The sequence below is a fragment of the Liolophura sinensis genome, chromosome 1, assembly GCF_032854445.1.
Source record: "Liolophura sinensis isolate JHLJ2023 chromosome 1, CUHK_Ljap_v2, whole genome shotgun sequence".
NCBI classification, from domain to species: domain Eukaryota; kingdom Metazoa; phylum Mollusca; class Polyplacophora; order Chitonida; family Chitonidae; genus Liolophura; species Liolophura sinensis.
The window spans coordinates 25,356,824-25,375,379 of NC_088295.1; the positions used below are offsets into that span (position 1 = coordinate 25,356,824).

An 18,556-nucleotide genomic window follows, 5' to 3' on the forward strand; every position below is an offset into this window, starting at 1 on the left:
CCGTACTGTCTTAACTCATTTACTAACTAAGCACCCAAACAAACACATCAATCACATTGCAGGCCCACAATTGTCAGATTTCGCAGTTGTAGCTATACCTTTACTCGGCTATATCAAATTACGCAACAAATGAAAGATTTGAAGAATTACCAGAAAAGCTAAACCCGTAAATAACAATGACGATAAACACGTAAGTTTGATTAGATTTATTTTATTAGTGATGAACTGGTGCAAAAAAACAATAACTTTTTACACTGAGTGATAGTACAGTGATGGAAGATAATCGCATGGGCTCAGTTACAGTTCTTTGAAATGTACAATTTTATATACAAATGGTGCACAGCTTCGGCTCGACGGATAACACAAACAATCGCAAGATCTAACCGTTTACACCTATCACTTTATGAAACATATCACCGGGTGAAGTCCTTTTGACACAGTCTCTTCGCTACGACAGGCTCAGCACCCACTCTGACGTTCTTAAGTCTTTCTCGTTGAGATCTATATCCGAAATTTGGCGATTCCATTCGTAGCCTAAGCTAAGTTCTTCGGTAAGGTCACTTCCAGACACACTGCTCTCGTCAGTTTCGTGAGAGCCTTTACGAGTAATAACCCATTTGTCCTCGATGAATTTGAACACCTCGTTCACCGGCGGTCGTTTCTTTGGCTTGCAGTCGAGTAATTTTCTAAAGAGTTTCATGACGCGTGGTGACAATTTCCTCCAAAGTGAAGGAACGCGGGTGTATTTTCGCCTCTGCCAGGAACGGAATTCTGCGAAATGGGTGTTGACTTCTGTTGCCTTTTCCCAAGGGAAGTTTCCCGTCAGCATGCAGAACATCATGACTCCAAGGCACCAGGTATCCTCGGCTTTGGACACAGTCAAGCTCTCGTGACTAGCCGCTTCGCAGATCTCAGGCGGGGTATACGGAATGCAACCGTCTATTTTCTTCACAACTGTTCCTTCCTTTCGCGAAAGGCCAAAGTCGGTGAGTTTCACACGAGAAAAGTCCGATTTGAACATGAGTACGTTTTCCGGCTTAAGATCTCTGTGAACAATCTGTTTACTGTGCATAAAGTCCAGAGCTGAAGCGATCTGAGTGACGACCAGTTTGGCACTGTACTCTCTGATGCCTACATGGGGCGGAATGGCCTCGAATAAGTCACCACAAGGTGCGTGTTCAGTAACGAACACATAAGCCTCCGCGGTCTGGTAAGCTACATTGTACGCGTCCAGAATACACGGGTGGGGCGACAGGTAATAACTCAAATTCACCTCTTGTTGAAAGTCTTTCAGCTTGGTGTTTTTCTTGAGCACCTTCTTGAGAGCCACTGTGGTGCCAGTCCGGGCACAACGTGCCAAAAGAGCGTCCCCGTACGCTCCTTTCCCCAGAGTCTTGAGTATCGTGTAACTGTTGTTCAGGTCAATGCAGGCGGGTTCTGGGGCTGGGTTGGACACGGACATTTCTTCAGATGTCACGCCAGTCGACATTCTTACAGACAACGGAAATACCTAAAACAAGAGCCAAGAAATACAGTTAGCTCACTCGAAAGCCGTTATCGAGCAACAAAGCATTGGTTTGTGCCAATACCACATCTGCATGGTGCGATACCGTACTTGCATGGTGTGATACGTTGCGATTTATTACCCGGCAAATCCTTCATGGCCGAGGAAGTTATGTCCTTGGCCATGGGGTAAAGTTAAACATTTCGCGGCAATTTTGTATTCACTGATACGTTCCATTCGCCTATTTCATTGCCAACAATTTCAAAGTTCAATAATTTCAAAATAAAAAGTTTCTGCGAGAATCACCTCTTACGTGAAGATCAGAATTTACCTTTCGACAATTTTTACTTAAACAATAGACAATCCTAAAAACATTAGAAACCGTTGAACAGAGTTGCTGACTTACCTTGTGATATTCCCTAACACAGTTGGTGGCCTGGTGAAGGCGTGAACTGCAGCAAACGCTGACAGGCTAGCGGAATTGTCTTGTCGAGAGCAAAGCTAGTGGATCTTTAGCACGACAGGCTTGTCCTGGCTCTTTTATATGCTGGCTGAGACTGCTCTGCCGTGACGTAGATATTGATCTGTCTGAGGCCAACACACATCGACCGCACCTAATACTCACCGTGTATCAGTTCGCGAAGGCCGGCCAAGAGGCAATTAGCCTGCCGACAGTGTGGTTACATACATCGCATGTCGTAAACTGCCAAAGACGTCAATAGCCTTACTCGACGGCTTGTAACGATGCCAGGAACTCGTATGGATTAATATTAAATATCAAAGGTGGAAGCTGATAGTCGCTGGTTATATAGAGATCTAACCGGTAATGTACGTCAAACAGCTAACTGACAGCATAGATGCATCATAATGGATTCAACAAACAAAGGCTTATAGATGTTTACGGGCAAGGAATATCTCCGTGAAGCATATGGTGACTGGCATTTCACTTTATCTGAATAAATTCTCGCGAGAGATGATGGGATATTACATATATCAAGTCGCAGTGCTGATCGTATAACCCACAGGGATACACACAAAGCGTGGTTTGCAGCCTACATATACAGCACTCACAAGGACAATTTATGTCAGTTATATAGCTTAACCAGATAACGGTTATTCACTTATTTATTTATTTATTTATTTATTTATTTCATACGGAAATCATCGTTTAACAGATCTCTCGATGTTTTTGAATTTGACCTACAGTCCACAGAGGAGGTTAAGTTTGTAACTAAAGAAAGAAAAATACCAGTATGAGTGAGTGAATGCTTGGGGTTTAACGTCGTACTTAACAATTTTTCAGTCATATGACGACGAAGGAATCCTTGTTGCAGGACGGATTTCCACCGCTCTTTTATCTAGTGCTGCTTCACTGAGACGCCTTACCGAGCTCATCAGTCATACGTGGGAAAGTTAGCAACCTGCGGATGGCCATGGGTTTCTTTCCACCATAACGCTGGCCGCCGTCGTATAAGTGCAATATTCTTTAGTTGCAAATATATGTCAGTAGTAGTTTGGTATATTTGATCTTAAAGAGAAATCCCACTAACAAGCTCGCATTTTCGCATTATCTTCTTTTTCAGAAAATAGACACTCTCTTGTTCTTTATCCGAGAGTTCAGAGCTACCGCAGGTCATCGTGGGCAAAATACGAGACTAAAATACAACTCCTCTGCGCGGAGACGGGGCAAAATATCCTACAACACATTAGAATCATTTCCCACGGCAACCCTTCTGGCTGCACCTCTCGAAGCAGAGTTACATGTTTAGGGCTAAATACTCTTGAGCTGTGTGTAAAACACCAATCAACATAATTCCCTAGGTTGCGAAGGGAAATGACGATTGTAGATGCACCCTGCCAAAATTGAGAAGACATTATGGTATAATATACCAAGATAATTGGAACAGTGCTTGAGCCTGATTCACAAGGTCTCAGTGGTGTTCTTGTCTTGAAATCTAATTACTAAAGAGTGTAGAGAAGCTCAATTCACCACATAAAATCTCACTCACTTTTAAGCATTAAGTATGGAATCTGTCCATATCTGGTAGACAATTATACCATTGCAAAAACATTTGGATGGTTAAAATAACCTTTTGAATTTAATACTTCATCGATGCATATACATATCTGGTGTAATGTTGTCCTTTCTTTTAAACTTTTCCGAAATTTTCACAGATGAAATCTATGTAATAAAAAAAGAGACTTGTTATTAACAAAAATTGATTTCTGTTTCAAGTTATGTTTGGGGTAGGCACATGTAGTTATCCCGGAAAACTGCCCTGGTCATGTTGTTATATCTTTGGGAGTTATTCTGATAATTTCCAACAGTAATATTTTGTGTGTGTTTTTGTCTTCTGCTACTAATCTTTGATGCCTAGCTTGTTGCTTTGTACAGCCTATATTCACTTCTGCGCGATTTTCCTCTACTTTCCTCTACCCACATGATGCAGGAGTTGCTAACTGGTCTTTAGCTTTGTTAGTAGTAGGCCCACTTGTATTTCTAGTAGCTATATATCATTACACCATTCTCGGCCCTGCGAGTCGATTAACTATAGCATTTTGTCCACTATCCACACACGCTCTGACATGGTCCTGACCAATTTAACAGTAAACTCGTCCTGCTTTTCGCCTGATTCTCGACGAAATGGACGTGAACAGTTTTATTATCTTCGTGCAAAGTGTTTACTCCATCTTTAAGCGCTGAATGTCCACTAAATCCATTTCTGTTAACGAATTCTGCACACTGCACAATTACGCAGTGTGCGCTCTTTTTCACATGGAGGCTGGAATCCAGCAGCGTATAAGGTAAACAGGCGGATGTTATTGATTAGGTGCCTGGAAGCTGTTTACTACATATAAAACCTGTGATGCTTTGCCTGCTTTCTTCTGCTTCACTCCACGCGGACACACTTCCAAGATTCCCCACTATGTAGTTTCTGTATGTCCACACATCGACTACGACTGAGCATTTTAAGTCAAAACAGCTGTCTATAACTTCAGCATAAGAACTCACTAGCAACTGAATGATGAAGGTGAATAACTTATCACAGAAATGTGTCACGCATATCCAGAAGGTATATACATTGGTAGTGTAATCGTTTATCACTCGTTTCGGCTAAAAAACATAGAGCTTTGCATCTAATGCTATCTCTGACTTTGCATCGTCAACCCTCGATGCGTCATTCGGATAAAGCGACGTAATCGCCACTGGCTCGAATACTCAAGTCAGTTTACTCCGGTTTCCTTAAATTCATATACAGCTATGTAAGTGAAAGAATAAATTAGACAAAATTTTGTTGAAAATGGACAACTCAGTCAGGCACTCAAACTTTTCATGGGTAAGCTATATGCATCCAATGTTCATTCATCACAAATGGTCGACGTAGGCGTAACTGTAGTCCATTGTCCGATTCCCTTTATTGGTCATTGCCTATTGAGAAAATGTCGAATATCTGTTATGGCGCTTCAATTTATGAAAATACATTTAGTTAAATAAATTAGTTACAAGGGAAATAAATATATAAAAATAAATATTTATCAAAAGTGTTCCTTTTCATGCAAGTTTCTTACCGCTAAATGATCTATCACTGTTTTTTTTTTATTATTCTATGACTAATTCATTTCAAATGACCATATTTTATTTTCCTTATTCATTTGACTGTGGCATATAAGGATTTTTTTTCATACGATAGCAGTTAGTTTTATGGGTGGAGAAAAACGGAGTGCCCGGATAAACCACCGATCTTTGGCAACGAACTTTCCCACGTGTGACGTACAGATATATGCACACGATATTGGTGGAGAAATGTAACCATGTTTTAAAATTAATCATAAATGTAGAGACAGACAACCGGCTCCCATATGAAACGCTATATGAACAAGCGTAACTTTGCAATTGCTGCGATATCCAGCCTGGAGCTTGTGTCGTCTTCCAATCCCGTGAATTAACTGCATGCCTCATGTTAAATGCCTCACTAAACGACCCATGTTATAAGATAGGACGTCAAAAATTGGACCGTCACCATAAGGCCGACAGGCAGACAGACAGAGCGATTTATAGGACTGCTGGTTGCCTCTGCTTATTTATTTAATGATTTGATTGGTGCCTAATGGTGAGAGGAAACCGGGCAGAGCCCGTGGGAGGAAATCTGGCAGAGCCCGAGGGAAACCCACGATCATCCGCAAGTTGCTCGCAGCCATTTTAATTACGACCGGAGAGGAACTTGTCGCCACTTAAAAACAATGATGATTTAAGATGAATGCTGTGAGGTTAAAGGAAGAAACTTCATACAGTCAACTGAAAACCACTGTACAAATGTAAGGCAGAAAGTCTCAAACAGATCCTGATACATTTCGGTATGCTATCAAAGTAAAGGGCGGGCAAACTAGAATGAATAAATGAATGATTATGGCTTTACGCCATATCGGCAATATTTCAGCCATATCGTGGCGAGAACAAGGCGAAAACACAGAACTTAAATTTCAACAAATGCAGGTGCAAGCTATTTAATACACACTCGGTGCAGTTACAATGAAATCGGTGCCAAATTCAGGAGGATCTCATAAACTCATAAATCTTCTGAATCGACTTTTGGACGGAATCGATGAGTTGTCAGCAGTAACATCTGAATATGCCTGTGACATATCAAAGCCAGCAGTAACACTGTAAATCAAATCTAAGCACAAAACACCAGAAACCTTCGGAATGTTTCTGTGTCAGTACAAACACATCTTTACATTCAGTTTCGGCGGCATGTCAGTGCTCGTGAAAATCCATAACAAACCAATAAATTAGAGAGATTGGCAGACTGTAATGAAGGTTGCCCTGTAAACTAACAGCAGAAACTGTGCCACAGTTGGAGAACTATTTTAACAGAAGACGATCGTAGACAATTTCACTAGCTACATGTACAAGACTTGCTAAAATCGGTGAGTTGGTCTTACAAACAGCGACATTCGGAAGTGCAAAGTGAAGACGGCGTAGAAACATTTTCTACACAGCGCTAAATATGTGAAAGACTGACAATGTTGACCTTTCAAAAGGCTAACAGCTTCACAAGGAGCGCTCGAGTTCACACCAAAAAACATGTGTCAAACATATATCACAGGGCGCCTGAATCCATACAGAGTGCAGAGCAGTATTACGGGACTTCAATGACAGAAAAATTACTACCACAGGAAATTACCCACCCATGAACTAATGAAGATATTTCCAGCATAGAAATAGAAGGTGCTGCATACATTTATAAGATTTGTATTACTAGCAAATTACAAGCTCTCAAAGTTCTCGTCCACCTAACGTGAAAAATCGGTGAAAGTGAAAAATGTATCATGATATACAGACAGGACCAGTTGAGTGTATAACTACCAAGTCAAAGCTGTGTTGCTGCCAAAAATAAAAGGCAATGCAGGTGGTGCGCCGATAGCAAAAGGGTCACGGCATCAACAGTAAGACAACGGTATATTCCTAGAACCTCCTGTACTGCCCGGTACTGGAATCAAAACTGGCTACCTTATCAGTGCGAGTGGCGCTGAGAGGTCTGTTGCTTGTCTGCTCGGAGTGCTTCTTCAAAAGGTTCTTCATGGCGAGCCGGTCGGCGTCTGTCTTAGGGCCAAGGACGTTCTCTAAGTTGTCCTGGTCGAAGTAAGCCTTGGAAATCGTGTTGAGCAGCTCATCCACCTTGTCTGGGAAGTGTTCCACCGGAGCTTTGCCATTCCCGTTATCTCCTTTCTTCAGGTTATTTAGCAGGATATCTTCGGATTTGCTTGTTGGTGGGGCCGCCCCTCCAAGACCTGTCCACTGCTTAAAGCGTCCAAGCATGAAGTCAACGATCTCGTACTCATTAGGCTGTTTGGTGATGTCGTGTTTGACGGAGCTGAACGACTCGTTCAAGATCGACACGAACATGTTGACCAGAATAAACGTGATGGTCAAGACGAAGAGGAAAAAGAAGATGGGCGTTATCAGTGGTTCCATCATCATCATGGAGTAGATGTCAAACTTCCCCATCATCATCAAAAATCCGGCCTCCATCGAGTTGATGAAGTTCGCGAAGATGTAGATGTTGGTGTGATAGACAAGGTAGAAAAGCTGAATAAACGCCAGGAACACGATTGTGAAGATGATTCCAAAGTGGAACATGCTCTTCCATCCGTTCCGTAGAGTAGCAGCCAGCATGGACATTCTTCGGTTAAAGCGCAGTAGTTTCAGAAATTTGAGAGTGGCCAAGAAAACCAACCAGCCTATCAGATAGCTGAGCATCTCATTCCAGTAACCAATATATTGGAACTTCATGTACTCGTTGCCCTGGGAGTTCTTGAAGATGCTTGTCAGTTGGTTAGTGACAATTAGCCGATAAAAGTATATGACAACACAGCCAATGGAGAATCCAATGATGCTGATTTCCACAATGTTCCAGAAATTTTGAAGGTATTTGCCTTTCTCTTTCATTATACACTTGACTTCACGATAGATGAAGAAGATGATAAAGAGAAGGAAGGCTATTTCACATGCGATCTGGAACAGAATCGCCGACTGCATGTATGAGAAAAGACGGACTGGTTCAAATCGGTACGAGGCAACAACTCCAGCACTGGGGTGCCATTCTGCCAACAAAGTGGCAACAGCAAACAGATTGATACCAGGGTTGTACACAGTAAATTCAATGAATACTGCCCTAGTGAATTTATCAATCCAGCCTTCGTTTTCCAGCTGCTTCATCTTAAACAATAAGTCATTTAGAGATTCTCGGAGCTCCACAACATACCCACCGCCATTGTAAATAGCCAGACGTCCCCAGTATGGGTAACCATCTAAACTGTCAGCGTCTCTGTACACGTAATGGCTTGGAGGCTCTGTTCCATTGAGATCTGTCCAGCTTGTACCATACGAACCCTTTTCTTCATTCCAGAACAGGTAGTCACCGTTACACGACTCGATTAGGTCTTCAAAGACTTTTTCCATACGACAGGTACCTGCAAAGATTTTTTTCTCGTTTTACGATCATTCTCTCTTCTTAACCAGAATAAATTGCCACTAAAATTGGTGTCATTGTCTTAATTAGTGTTTAACGCAGTTCTCCATGTAGTTCCGCTAATATCAGGGCCTCGACATGTAATGATCTACAGTTAAAATTTACGTCAGGTTTACCTGTGGAGGAAACCGAAGCACCCAAAGAACCGATGTCCTTCGCCATCCTACAACGGATTACAGATGATTTTGATCTGGTTATGTCCTATTTAAAAGTACATTCTTGTTCGGCCAGGACTAGCATTCTGCACGGTTAAGCCATGACACGCGTGACACGCCATGACACGCACCCCTTAAACACCATGATATCGATACATCACACATTTACAACAAAGTAATCAAAACATCCAAGGAAGGTCTACTGCCAAAGGTCTCACCTCGGGAAATTCTTAGCTGTCTCATTGTAGCATATCCCATGATTCGCGATACCTTGTCGTTAATATAACCTCTAAGGTACAGAGGTGGGTCATCGTTGTAATAGACATTGGCTCGTATGCTCGGCACAAGGCTGTTTGTTGTCCAGTTCCAGAAGTTCTTGGTATTATGCACCTAAAGATATGAAACATAACATTTTCTTACTTTGAGATCACTTATCAACGAGATGTAACCAGGCAAACAAACAGAGCATGGATTTAAAGACCGATAAAGGCTTAGCGCCACGTCGGTAATATTTCAGCAATTCAGTTTAAATTCGATATCGTGGTAATTCAGTTTAAGAATATACATGTATATAGTGTGCCTCCAAAATGGCTAGAGCATGTTGTTTTCAAAGCCTATTCGGAAGCATGAGCGAAGTAACAAAAAGTTCATGAAACACCACAAACACAAGGTGTGTGGCCATAATCACCAGCACATCTTAGTATTCAATGCTCTCATGTGAGTCAGAGTCAGTTTCAAAAAATTAAGCTTGGGAAAAAAACCCAGCAATAAAAACCACAAAAGCTGGTAACTTCTTATATTGTTAGACGAGTAGACGTGCATCGAGTACATCTAAGCTCAAGTTTAACTCACTATAAACACAACTAAACAAACATTTTTCGGGGGGGATGGGGTAAGGGGTGTCTCGATGAACAACGTACGCGACTTTTTCCCGACAAATCAAGGCACAAAGGTGTGTGTTCATGACCATTTGCAAATTTGGCCTCACTGTCCTGACATTCCTTGGCGACAATAAGCGGTCGATGGTACGTGCTTATGTGTCCGTTTGTGCAGTCTTTAGTATTGTTTTGTTTGATTGGTCTTCTACGCCATACTCAAGAATATTTCACATATAGAACATACAGAACTATAATGGGAGGAAACCAGACAGAGCCATGGGGAAATCCATGACCATCCGCAAGTTGCTTACAACCAGTACACCTGTCATGTACACCTGTCATGTACGCTTATGAACAAACGACTAACACTAATTTCATTAGCACATGTTAATTCTTCTGGGTGTTAACACGTGCCTTGGAAACACCTGTCCGCATCCAACCAATAGTTCTAGGTTAGGAATGAGCACGCATAAACTTACACCCGAGCAGTTATCAGCAAAATGTGGGAATTACTATTTGTAGACGTAAATATAATATTTGCTCATATCTGCAATAACCACGGACACAATGAAATTCCACTGAAAAAAAAGTGCTTTACAGATGGAATAGGTTGAAGCCCTACAGCAGATGTACATCAAATCAGCAGAAGACCCCAAAAAATTAAGCAAGCATGCAAACGTCAAGTTTTGTTTTCAGTGGTCCTTCGAGTAGTCCCTAATTTATCTTTTTTTAAATTTTACACTGAAGATCATAATACACAGACCTGTCTGAAGTCAGAGGAGGTGATGTTGTTTCCTATGAAGTTCCTCTCCAGACTGTACTTGTACAGGTAAGACAGCGGGTCACGGTTCCCATAGCTGATCACCATCAGCACCCACAGGAAGAAGGCGTAGAAGACGATCTCACGGATCACATTCCACATCTCGATCTCCTTCAGGCGTATCAGACGAGCCTTCTCTAGCGTGTGAGGGTCCGGTGGTTTGTAAGCTACCTTCTTTGGTCTTCCGTAACCTAATGAGCGTTTACAGAGAACAGTAAGAAATACCTCCAGAACTAATTGTCAAGATCACAAATATTTTTTGTAATATAACATAAAAAACACTTCTCTCTCAGGATTTCTCTCTCAACAAATCTTTATCCAGTTCAGAAATCTTCACACCAACTCATCACTTTCTTTTCATACACACCGTAGATTGCCTGGATTCTTGGTACATGTATGAAAATACATGTAACTAAACAACTTTTAATACAGTCTTTCAGCCATAGATATAAATCATGAAACAACTGATTTCTTATAGCGCAGTCGGTTTTGGGATACATTTATGTTTAATACATCTGTTCTAGATTTTTGAGAAAACAGCAGTTTAAACGCACAGAACACATTAAAATGAAGTATACATCAAATAAAACATCATTTAACACTGTCCAGTAACATAGTTCGTCTCATTTTTTGAGAAATTTTACAACCGAGCAAAATGCCTTGAAAACATCCGATTTTCAGTGAGCTGTTGAGACCTAAAGGATATCACTGACGTCACATCCATATTTTTGGCATGAAATGTTTCAAGGTCCATTTGGATAGTGTATTCATATTTCTGTATGTTGATGCATTTTGATTCATTACATCTAGCAGTCTGTGTGTCAAGTGTCAAAAACCTGATGTGACGTCACTGGTCCCAATATGTTCAGAATAAGCCACCACGGAATCCAAAGTTTCAAATGCAATTTATCAGGTCAAAAAATTCTAAACAGTTAAATTTAACTACTTCCTAGACTGTGTTCATTGTACTGAAATCTGACAAATACTTCATGTTAGTTATTGCCCCAAATCAATATCAGTTTTACTTTTTTTTTTCTTCTTTGCCATGGTAATATTTATTTTAGTTTTGCTGGGACATTGAGTTGTCCAAAATGTTACTTTGTGAGACTTCTTGTAACGCATCACAGAATCAGACCTTCAGCTGGCATCCGGTGTAGGTACTCTTCGTCTGGAGCCAGGTAGGGGTCTTCCTCATCCTCATCTCCTTCGTCATCATCCTCACCAGGGTTACGGATAATCAACGACAACACCACGGCCGTCAGGAACACCTGAGCAAGAAAAATAGACACATGCATGTACACATACAGAAACTGTGTCATTATAACAACAGATGCTAACAAACGTCTGCCCTCAATTGTAGAAGCTAATGTATGGACTTAAATAAGGTGTGGACAAGTGTGTTGAATGTGTAGAATAAGACTAAATAAGTAAGTATTCTGGGAGTATTGCTTTTGTATACATGTCCTCTAGCAGTTTGGGGAATCAGAATATTCAATAGCTCCTTGTCCACAGCTAACTACAAACAGCCATAACTGTGTTGAAAATCTACAAAACAGCTAAAAACTCCCATTGGTCTATAATTTGTCTTGCAGAAGGCATGTATGAAGGTTCATTTCAGAATAACTAATCATTTTGAAACGAAGTCCATAACAAGAAAATAAAGATGGCCATACTGGCATGAAAGTATACAAAACTGCGCAAAACCGAATCAGGTATCAGACAATTACTTTAATATCATGGTGAACTAACATACAACATTTGAATTCAATACAACAGAACGTCCAAGACAAACTCTGGAACACTGTCCCAAACATGACAAAAATTTTGTTGAAAAAGAATAAAACAGCCCAAAATTTTAACTTGATCAGTACAGTCACCATGTGCTACATTTCAATTTAATGTCGTGAACTCTTAAACAAATAATTAAGAGTCAAGAATACTGATTTGAGATGAACTGACGGCCAGACAGGCAAGGTGTAAACATAGTCCCCTTAAGTAGTGCGAGGAGACTAATAAGCCTTGTACCAAACTACAAACTAAGGTATTAAGACTACACGTAAATACTTGTAGTGCAAGTTTCATTCTAAATCCATTCCCACATTGAAAACAAACCTTAATGGGCTGGGTAACAAAGATAGACATGACGAAGGCAATCAGCATGGATGTGATCCACTGTTTGCACTTATAGTCACCAAAGCTGATTCCGTAGAAGGTAACGAATGAGACAGAGACTATGACTGTTATCCAGAGCAGGATCCAGGCAATGATCTGACACCACCAGGGGAGCATACGCTTCGTCTTGGCCTTGTCTCTCTTCTTCTTCTGCATGTTGTAGTAAGTGTTGGTCACTCGGCCCGACATCGGGGACTCAGACCTGGAAATGGTGGAGACAGCAGTCCCTGGGCGGGGTGTAGGATCATCCCGGTACTCTGGATTATTGCGGTCGGGCAGATTTAACTCCTCCTGTGGTTGTTGCAGTGACCATTTACTGCCCATCTGGGGGTTGATGTCAGAGAGTTTGACTCCGCTCTTCTGTATGGCCTCCTGTATACGGGATCGCCGCTTCTTTCTAGGGCGGGATTTCCGGAATAGCTGAATGATGATAAAGCTTATGGGGAACACAATCAAGTTTGTGGCCACTCCAATGAAAAGCTGAAATTGGAAACAAATCCATGAAAGAGAAGAACAGAATAAAACCAGATTTTGTGACCACTGCAATGAAAAGCTGAAACTGAAAACAGATCAATGAAAGATAAGAAGATAATAAAACCAGATTTCATTATCAAGAGAGATGTACAGCTATGGCGACAACAAGGCTATCTAACTGAATTTCTAAATTTAAGCGTGTGTAAAACAGACTGAAGACTGAAAATGGGTCTGCCCACGTACATGCCTACAGTATGAGAAAAAAATAACGAAAATTGTTTAATTTAAGTTTTATCTAATCTTCATGAAAAATATATATTAGCACTGGCATTCAATATCTTGGTATTGGTGGGCTATAGGGTTTAGGTTAATCAATTATTTTCAGCTTGTCAGGTGAGTAGCAGATTTTGTTACAGGTACAGATCCTTTAGGTACATCAGATAGTATATGTACATGTACCTGTATCAGCTTGTCAGATATTGGTTTTTGGTTGATCAGCATTATAAAGAGGCATTCAAGTAAAGCATTCCAGGTTAATCAGTTCACAAGATCTAGGTTTTTAGGCTGATCAGTTATTTTCAAATTGCCAGGTATAGGTTTCAGGTTGATCAGTTATTATCAGTTGTCAAGTACTGGTTTTTGGTTTAATTGCTTTGATTCAGTTGTCGGGTGCAGGTTTTTGGTTTAATTGTTCTGATTCAGCTGTCAGGTGTAGGTTTTTGGTTTAATTGTTATTATCAGTTGTCAAGTACTGGTTTATGGTTTCATTGTTATCATCAGGTGTATGGAAGAGGTTTTTGGTTTAACTGTTATTATCAGTTGTCAGGGACAGGTTTTTGGTTTAATTATTATTATCAGTTGTCTGGAAGAGGCTTTTGGTTTAATTGTTATTATCAGTTGTTGGGTACAGGTTTTTGGTTTAATTGATACTAGCAGTTGTCTGAAACAAGGTTTTGGTTTAATCGCATATTTATTAGGGGTCCACGCTAGTTCCTAGCGGGACACCTCTTGAAATCGTTCAGATTATTATTATTATTATTAGTCAACCCGTAAAATTGCAATATCTCAAAAACTATAAAATTTAGAAAAACCAAACTTTGAAGTCTTAATGACGAACATATGCAGCAACCTTTAGTGTTTAGTGCTGTTTCACCAGTCACGTAATTCAGCGGCCATTTTAAATTTTATTGATAAGCTTAAAAAAATCTTCTTCTCAAAAAACGGCTACACCCATGGAAATGAACTTTTCACTTACAGTTTTAAGGTGGATCGCCCAGATTGTAAAAAGCTTTTAGTTTGGTATGTAAATAAGGCCAAAACTGTCCAATGAAATTGGCTCAAAAGTAGGTCAATTTTTAAATCTGCTTAAAATCATAAAACAAACATACTAGCTGGTGCACCTTGACATCACAATTATAAATCTGCAAGAATTATTTTCGTGACTAAAAAACCACCAAAAATATGACAAAACCGTCCTATGTAAATAACACGGGAGCTTCCGGCTAGACTGCATGCAACCATACACTGCAGTTTACCATGGGAACTGGCGTCAGCTCTGCAACAATGTATTCTTTCGTCTTCTGTCCTTGGCCAGCAGCTGAAGATCAAAGTCATCTGATCGTTATGCTAGTCTTCAGTACTTGGCCTATTGTAAATGATGCCTGGCATCTAGGGTTCAAATCCAGGACATTGCTTTAAATTTCTTTTGGTGTTTTCTCCCAGTATCATGATTGTTTTAGACACCAGGCTGCTAGAAGCGATAAAAGACTAGTGGCGTGGGCCCCGGCAATGCTGTTGGACATGTTTTTGGTTCAATCAGTCATTATCAGTTTGTCTGATAAAGGTTTTTAAGTTGATCCCTCCCCTTACAGACGTGAGGTGTACACCTCCATGTGACGTACCATTGAAGTGTATATGGGATGTACGCCTCATGTACACCTTAGGGTGAGGTAAAGATGAGGTGTATACCCCATCTATATTATCTGAGGTGTATTGTACCTCCAATATACCCCAACCACATACCTATACCTCAGATGTACATCAGGAATTAACACTTAGAAGGTGTACCTCACGTACACCTTAAGAGTCTTTGAGCGGTTTTTGAACACAGGATAACGTACCTCAAATATACCTCAAGAACTTTGGAAAAAAATTAACACTTAGACGATGTACCTCTGGTACACCTTAAAAACTTTTAAAACTAAACAAAGTAAATGATGTACCTCAGGTACACCTTAGAAACCATGAGAATTTTTATTATAATTTGATGCTCATGTACCTCAAGTACACTTGATGCCACTTTTTTAATGTCTTAAGACAAGAGATCAGATTCACATTGTACTTCAGACAAAATGGTGAGTACAATTACAAATATTTTTGTGCAAAAGAAAAATGTTCACTAAATAAATATAAGCCTTTGTCTCACCCTATAGTGACTTGCCATTCAGTGTGTAAATATGGACCAATCACAGAGCATGGATATATTTGCCTCTGATTATTCCAAGATGGCTGCCCTGAACAATGTGCATACATATTCCAGGCTGTGGGAAAACCACCCAATTATGCACTGATTGATGCTTCTTAGGACAGAATTTGTAACATGTTTTGGCAAATAAACAGTTCTGAAACGCATAGAAAAGGAGTAGCACTAAATTTTGATCCAGCTGCTATAAAGCCTCATGTATATCACTCTTGAAGTCGTAAGTCAGCTGAGATTTACAGCTACTGTCAACATAGAACAGCATGCACTTACAAACTTACATTTATCTATAATTTACACAGCCAATATTTAAGTATTTTAAGTTTGTTTTCTATCAAAACAAAAGTGAAAACAGTATATATCCACCTTGCATGTACCTCATCTATACCTCAGTTGTACCTCAGAGACACTTCAGGCATTATTTACCTATTATTTACCTAATATTTAAAGGGTACACCTCCACTAAGGTGTACTATAGGTGTACTTGAGGTACTAATTTGCATAATTGGCAGTACCTCAGATACACCTTCAATACACCTCAGATACACCTTAAGTATACCTTAAACACACCTCAGTTAAGATATGCTACACCCCAATGGTACACCTCAGATGTACCTCAAGTATGCCTCTAGTACACCTTATAAAGGTAAGAATCAACACTTGGTCAGCACCAGATCTTTACAGAAATAAGTTACCACACTGTCATATATATCTTGGTATAATTATGACCGCATGTTTTTCAGGTGGATCAGGTTTTTGCTATACCATAAATACACATCTGATTACCTCAGCAGGTGTCAAAGCAAACGGCCCAAAGGTGAAGCTGTTACTGCCAGTGGCTGCGGGTGCTCTGTTATACCACAGTGCATTTGCCAACATGGTAAGGAAGAGTAGTGAGAGGCAGCAGGACACCCGCTGGACACGTGTAAAGCGGCTGCGCGGGGGACGAGCCACAACCGAGAACCACAGATGACCATCGCTCAGGTTACGCCGGGTCTTCTGAGAGAATTGGTGGCTGAACTGCATCATCTGCTCTGGTCCTGCCACCGGGCACACTCTGTCAACCTGGAACAAAAGAGCATACCAAATACGTTGATTATTTATTCACTTTCAAATAGAATGAAAGTAACTCTTAAATACCAGCATGCATTTTAAAAGTACATAGCTACATCTGTAGCTAGTTATGGATTCTGTACATACTTCCTGATGATATGGCACAAACATAGTGGTTGAAATATAGATCAATAATATGACTTCAATATTCAGAGTTACTTTCCTTCTATTTTATGGAAAACTGATCTGGGAAAGTACTGGATTTATTCCTTTTATACTGTATATGATCTACAATTTCATGCATCCAAGTTACTCACTTGGCCTGATTGTGAGAGTTTTTTTGATTTAAAGCTGCAATCACAACATGAGATTGTTGAGTCCACCCATCAAATTTGACTAGTTGAATTAAAATAGGACATACATGTATACGACTGTAGAATTCAGCAAATTTTATCGTCTGAATGCATCTTATGAAATGGATTTCTCCTATTTCATTCCACGTGTTGGTTATGACAAGGTAATACAGTGATAGAGAGGTGTGTTCAGGTCTGATTGGAAGGTACATATAGGACAATATCATACTGGAAAAATTAAAGCTTGAATCAGCACTTCATGTTTTTTAAACTTTTTTTGAATGTATTCAAGGTCAAATACAGTATTTATCTCTTTAGCTGGTGTTTCACAACCTTCAACTTGCCAACAGCTTTATTTTCTGAAGACAAAAACTGCTCAGTTAAGTTAACACAGAGACCATTACAGAATAGAGATACAAATTACTGAATAACTGATCATCTGATGTAACAAAGGTAAGGCATTACATGTACCTGTCCATCCCCCTCCTCAACGGCAAACCACTTGTTACAGATGAAGTAAAACTTTTCGCCTGTCTGAAGATCTCTGACCAGGAAGTACTTTAGGTACCAAGAGCCAAATTTCCCCTTCCCAGAGTTGTCATGCCAGATACGAACAAAGTTCAGAGGACCCAGAGGTCTGAGGGAAATAACAGAAAAAAAAACAACAGAATCAATTAACATGCTTATTATACACCTATTAACTGCCCAACTCAAACAATATTATTTAGTAAATGACAACTTTTGAGATGATATTGGGCACTTGCAACATCACACCATGACGTCACCGGCCAAACAGCTTCCTCTCTCTGACGTCATGATATCACAATTGCTGTCACCGAGAGTGGAATGAAAAGTAACATTGTCATAAGATGTGACGGTCTGACTTTAGGCCTCTAAGATTTTGTAAAAGTAAAAAAAATTCACTAACCTATCTTGACAGATGACTGTTGTTCATGTCCTTTTTAACTTACATGTATTTTTTACAGTATTATCGTTAAAAGGGATTACACTTCCTGAATATAGCACAGATTCTAGTGCTGAAAAATGCCTGAGGCCACTGCAGGTTTCCTTATATCTGTCTGATATATCCACTTACGGGAGTGGTGTCATTTGTGATCATCAGAGGGGTAATGCTTGTTCGCTGTAAAGTCTACCGGCCAACTACCTTCTATTTTTGTGGAAGGCCTGTTGGTCGAATGGTCTAGGCAGTTGACATGTATTGCTGGCGATTTGGTGCCTGACTCTGAGGTCGCTGGTTCAAAATCAGCAGTGGTCTCAGCCATTTTTCAGCACTACAATCTGAATATTCAGGAAGTGTAATCCCTATTAACGATAATACTGTTACTTAATCCACTTTCTAAAATGACATCTACACCTGTATCTATTTTTTATTCCAAGTTTTAAATGGGTACATAATAACTAGCATGTATATAATATTGGCATGTATGGCTCTGCATAGACTTGTTCTCGCCCTGGAAAGTGGCTTGCAAGTTCCTGGAACGCCAGGACTCCATACAGAGCCATACAAGCCAACATCCTATACATATACGTATATACAAATTTCACTTAAGTCAAGATCTAGTGTACTCCAATTTCTGTCTAATCACTAACCAGGTCAAAGCAAACACTCAACC

The 18,556-nt window shown here is 40.2% G+C and overlaps 2 protein-coding genes across 2 annotated transcripts in view; both read right to left on the reverse strand.

Annotated features, from left to right (window-relative positions):
• Positions 1-201: 201 nt before the first annotated feature.
• On the reverse strand, positions 202-2,080 carry LOC135461269 (serine/threonine-protein kinase SBK1-like). The gene is made up of 2 exons (XM_064738276.1): positions 1,911-2,080; positions 202-1,510 (listed from the first exon to the last, which is right to left on the reverse strand). The coding sequence occupies exon 2, from the start codon at positions 1,487-1,489 to the stop codon at positions 449-451; it is 1,041 nt and encodes a 346-aa protein (XP_064594346.1). The 5' UTR covers positions 1,490-1,510; positions 1,911-2,080; the 3' UTR covers positions 202-448.
• A 3,920-nt stretch (positions 2,081-6,000) lies between these two features.
• The window catches only part of LOC135473102 (uncharacterized), a 58,406-nt gene continuing 45,850 nt past the window's right edge, over positions 6,001-18,556 (reverse strand). The window contains exons 30-36 of the mRNA XM_064752960.1: positions 17,394-17,559; positions 16,303-16,581; positions 12,504-13,043; positions 11,527-11,659; positions 10,335-10,582; positions 8,912-9,083; positions 6,001-8,479 (exon numbers count right to left, since the gene is read on the reverse strand). Of these exons, the coding sequence (XP_064609030.1) occupies positions 6,972-8,479; positions 8,912-9,083; positions 10,335-10,582; positions 11,527-11,659; positions 12,504-13,043; positions 16,303-16,581; positions 17,394-17,559 (3,046 nt within the window). The 3' untranslated portion in view covers positions 6,001-6,971. The remainder of the gene's footprint in view (positions 8,480-8,911; positions 9,084-10,334; positions 10,583-11,526; positions 11,660-12,503; positions 13,044-16,302; positions 16,582-17,393; positions 17,560-18,556) is intronic.